The 5000-nt window shown below is 42.0% G+C and overlaps 2 protein-coding genes across 2 annotated transcripts in view; both read right to left on the bottom strand.

Annotated features, from left to right (window-relative positions):
* The window catches only part of LOC125039096 (restin homolog), a 1877-nt gene extending 1110 nt beyond the window's left edge, over nucleotides 1–767 (bottom strand). Inside the window, exon 1 of the mRNA XM_047632831.1 lies at nucleotides 1–767. This exon is cut by the window's left edge and continues 1110 nt beyond it. Within this exon, the coding sequence (XP_047488787.1) occupies nucleotides 1–658 (658 nt within the window). The 5' untranslated portion in view covers nucleotides 659–767.
* A 66-nt stretch (nucleotides 768–833) lies between these two features.
* Nucleotides 834–4994, bottom strand: LOC125039097. Its single transcript, XM_047632832.1, has 2 exons — nucleotides 4989–4994; nucleotides 834–1581 (listed from the first exon to the last, which is right to left on the bottom strand). The coding sequence occupies exon 2, from the start codon at nucleotides 1529–1531 to the stop codon at nucleotides 839–841; it is 693 nt and encodes a 230-aa protein (XP_047488788.1). The 5' UTR covers nucleotides 1532–1581; nucleotides 4989–4994; the 3' UTR covers nucleotides 834–838.
* Nucleotides 4995–5000: the final 6 nt, after the last annotated feature.

Raw genomic sequence — 5000 nt, 5'->3', positions numbered from 1 at the left:
TCAATTCTGCTCTTCGAGTGGTAAGAGCGCTTCGCTTTTGTTCCAAGTGTTGTTTCGTTTCCCTGAGGCTCTGGCCGGCTGCGTGGATTTGGTCTTTTTTCTCTCTCAGTTGGTTATTTTCTTGCGATAAGGGATTTATCATGTCTACTGTGTTATTTAGTGTCTGACTCAGGGAGGTTACCGCATTCGCTTGGTCGTTTTTCTTCTGTATTAAAGTGTTTTTAGCACTAATAGCCTCCGTAACATTTTGCCTAAGAATATCAACTAGGGTTTCAAGGTGTTGGTCTCGCTCCTTGGCAAGTTGCAGCTGTTGCTCGGCCAGACCAATCTCGCTGTTCAGTTGGGCTTCCTCTCCTACTGCCTTCTGAAGTGCGGACTTGGCCTCGAGGTTCTTCGTCTTGATCTGCACTTCCTCGTGTTTCAGTTGCAGCTCATCCGTCTGCAGTTGGAGGAGCTGTTGTTGCAACTGTTGCTTGGTGATCCTTGCCTGGCGGATTCTCTCCTCCGCCTCCCTGCGCTTTGCTTCCAGCTGGGCGTTCGCTTCTTGCTGTTCCCGGATTAGGTTCTCGTTGAGGCTTGTCCTTGTCTGCAAAGCTTCGCTGATGTTTGTGCAGCTACGGATTTCTGTTGGGAGGAGAAAAGGCTTTGAGAGACCCATGGAGACTGAAACGCCCCTTGCCGTTTAGGATTTAAACTAGAATCTGACTAACATATGATTGCGACGGTCTGTGGAAAGGAAATTGCCCTTCGAAGGTCTCCTCCTAAGGTTCAGAAAACTGTATCTTCACATATAGACTGTAGAGGAGGTTTGCGTCGGAAATGTACCAGATAATATTCGCTAAATACAGTCGCTCAGACGTTCTCTTTCTGCCGCCGCTAAGATCTCTTGCTGCTGATCTCTCTTGTTCCTCAGGGAATTCAGTGAAACTTGGAGTCCCTTTAATTCTTCTTTGATAGTCTCCCTTTTATTACTCTGCAGTTCGTTCTCAGTTACCAGGTGACTTATTGTGCCATTCAGCTGAGCAATTGCTATTTGGAGCTGGGTGTTTTCTATCTGCTTCTTCGTTATAACCTCCTTTAACCACGTGATCGATTTCTGTAGGCTCGTTTTCTCATCATTAGGTACGACTATAACACTCTTGAGGATTTTCGTTTTCTTTTCCAGCTGAGCTATTTCCTGCTGGATTTCATTCGTGTCGCTTTCCAGCTCTGTGAACTGCTGTTCCAACTGGGTCTTGGTCGCCTGCTTTTGAGTGGAAAGTGCTTTCAGCTGCGTCAACTGGCCCTTCAGAGCTTGCATTTCGCCTCGACGGGAAAGTGTTTCGACTGCTGTGGCATTGGCGTTGGCTAGGAGCTGCTGATTCTCTTCGTTCGTTTCCTGGATGCTTAGCTTCACTTGTTCGATCGCGTCCCTCCTTTGCTGAATCGCCTGGAGGCTGAGGTCGATCTCGTGCTGAAGAGTCTGGTCGTCGTCCTCAAGCGGTTGCATGGCGGCGGCCGTTCGATGCCATTCCTGACGCAGGTCCTGCATCTGGCTCTCTTGTCCTTTTATATTTACCAGAAGTTCTCTTATAAAAGCGTCTGCAGGGGGAAATCATATATGTGTGTATATATATATATATATATATATATATATATATATATGTATGAATGGTGAAAACACTACCGTGTTGATACTATGGGCGAAACACCCACAAAGTAAAACTAGATTTATTGAAAGTGAGACAACAGTTTCGGAATCCACCTGGATTCAATCCTTAGACCTGAGGATGGAATCCAGGTGGATTCCGAAACTGTTGTCTCACTTTCAATAAATCTAGTTTTAAATTGTTTTTTTCTACTATATATATATATATGTATATATACACATATATGCATATATATATGTATACATATACATATATATACAGATACATACATATACATACATACAGATATATATGTGTATATATACATATACATACGCATACATATATATACATATATATATATATATATGTATGTGTATATATATATATATACACACACACACGTGTGTGTGTGTGTATGTATGTGTGTATGTGTGTGTGTGTGTGTGTGTGTGTGTGTGTGTGTGTGTGTGTGTGTGTGTGTGTGTGTGTGTGTGTGTGTGTGTGTGTGTGCATATATATGTATATGTATATGTATATGTGTATATATATATATATATATATATATATATATGTATATATATGTATATATATGTATATATATGTATACACATGTATATATATAAATATATATATATATATATATATATATATATATATATGTATGTACAGATGCACTTATATATACGCAGATAGGTGTGTGTGTGTGTGCAAATGTGTATATATAATACATATATATACACACACATACACACACACACACACACACACACACACACACACACACACACACACACACACACACACACACGCATATATATATATATATATATATATATATATATATATATATAAACCTTATATATATATATATATATATATATATATATATATACCTTATATATATATATATATATATATATATATATATATATATATGGTATAAAAACCCACAATGTAAAACTAGATTTTAATTGAAAATCTAGTTATCTCCACCTATGCCCCCCTGACCAGCGACCCCCGGGAACGCATTGCTGCTACTTTCCACCGTCGCCTGAAGTCGATAGCAGCTCGTTTCCCGGAGGCGAACCTCTACCAGAGGTTCAAGGTCATCAACCCTCGCCTCCCTCACTTCTATGGGCTTCCTAAAACCCATAAGCCAGCCGTGCCTCTGCGCCCCATCATCTCTTCCCGGGGATCTGTGACGCACCCTCTGGCAGCTTGGCTGGCGAAGTCCCTCACTCCCCTTCTCGACACCTTCTCTCCTGCTCACCTCCGCCACTCTCAGGACTTCATCTCCCGTGTCCGTGGAGTCCCGCCGGCGACCATGATGAGCTTGGATGTAGACTCCTTGTTCACCAAGGTCCCGCTGGATGACGTCCTTGCTTTCCTCGTCTCCCTCTGCCTACCGACGTCTTCCTCCAGCTGATTCGTCTGTGTGTGAAGTCGAATTCCTTCTCCTTTGAGGGTCGCTTCTCCTCCCAGACCTTCGGCAGTGGCCATGGGCTCTCCCCTCTCACCGCTCTTGGCTAACCTGTTTATGGAATTCTTCGAGTCCGAACTTCTCCCTTCCGTCTCCCTTCGTCCGACGGTATGGCTGAGGTATGTTGACGACGTCTTCGCTTTCTGGCCTCATGACCCTGCCCTGTTCTCGGACTTCCTGACCCAGCTGAACTCCCTCTCCCCTTCCATCCGTTTCAAGGTGGAATGGGAGGCTGGCAACAAGCTCCCCTTCTTGGACACCTTGGTACATCGCTCTGCTGACCATTTCTCTTTCTCCATATACAGGAAGCCCATGCATAGTGGTATGTACATACACTTCTCATACCATCCCCTCCATGTAAAGAGAGGTGTTGCCATTTCGCTGTTCTGTGACCCCCAGTACCTGGATGGAGAGATCGACTTCCTGCGTCGTTCGTTCTCCAAACTGGGCTATCCTCGTCATGTTCTCGACGCCGCGTTATCCAGGGCACGGCGTACCTTCTACCACGACTCCTCCCTTAAAGAGACTCCTCAGCTGCCCGTCCTCAGCCTGCCCTACACTGAGGAGATCTACTCTCTCCGCCGCCCTCTTCACACTCTCAACTGCAGGCTGATCGTTCGCCAGGTGAACACTCTCCGTCGTAACCTGGTCCACACCAGCCCACCCTCTTCCTCGAAGGGGGGCACCTATGCTATTCCTTGTACCTCCTGTGACAAACAATACATTGGCGAGACGGGCGCCAGTCTCACTAAGCGCCTGTCTCAACATAAGTACGCTGTTTCCAGGGGACACAACAACAACGCTCTCTTCTGCCATCAGTGGGATACAGGCCATTTGATGGACTGGTCAGCGGTTCGAATTATCTCTCCTTCCGCTGACGTCCACGTCCGCAGACTGGTGGAATCTTCCCGAATTAAGCTGCTTCCTAATTTCAACCTGAACAGCGGCTTTTCTCCTCGTTTCCCACATCCTCCGCCTTCTCCCGTATGCCGGCCACCCTTCACACAGTCCGCCCGACCCTCCGACCTGATCTGACCTCCCTTCGTTTCCGTCCGTCTGTCCTCACCTGCCCCGTGTCTCCGCGTTGCCTTTCCTCTCTCTGTTTTATACCCCCTCCTCTTCCTTGCCTCTTCTGACCTGAAGATGGAATCCAGGTGGATTCCGAAACTGTAGTCGCCTTTTCTGTTAAAATCTAGTTTTACATTGTGGGTTTTTATACCATTGTATCAACACGGTAGTGTGTTTTCACTTTTCATATATATATATATATATATATATATATATATATATATATATATATATATATATACCTTATATATATATATATATATAAATTATAAATATATATAAACCTTATATACATATATATATATATATATATATATATGTGTGTGTGTGTGTGTGTGTGTGTGTGTGTGTGTGTGTGTGTGTGTGTGTATGCATATATATATATATATATATATATATATATATATATATATATGTGTGTGTGTGTGTGTGTGTGTGTGTGTGTATGTGTGTGTGTGTGTGTATGCATATATATATACATATATGTATATATATATATATATATATATATATATATATATATACATATATATATATAAACCTTATATATATATATATATATATATATATACTTATATATATATATATATAAACCTTATATATATATTATATATATATATATATATATATATATATATTTATATTTATATATATATTTATATATATATATTTATATATATATATATATATATATATATATATATATAAACCTTACACAAACACACTTATACAAACAAACATGTCTATTAGCTTTATGATTCTACCAATAAATAGGCTTCTTTGCACCAAGGGACCGGCGTCAGGCGCACCTCGGCCGAAGA

This window comes from Penaeus chinensis, chromosome 26 (assembly GCF_019202785.1).
Source record: "Penaeus chinensis breed Huanghai No. 1 chromosome 26, ASM1920278v2, whole genome shotgun sequence".
Lineage (NCBI taxonomy): Eukaryota > Metazoa > Arthropoda > Malacostraca > Decapoda > Penaeidae > Penaeus > Penaeus chinensis.
This window is presented reverse-complemented; position numbering and strand designations above follow the sequence as displayed.

What these genes read in the sequence shown, in the direction of transcription:
- LOC125039097 (XM_047632832.1), bottom strand. Translation starts at nt 1,531, where the DNA reads ATGCAGGACCTGCGTCAGGAATGGCATCGAACGGCCGCCGCCATGCAA.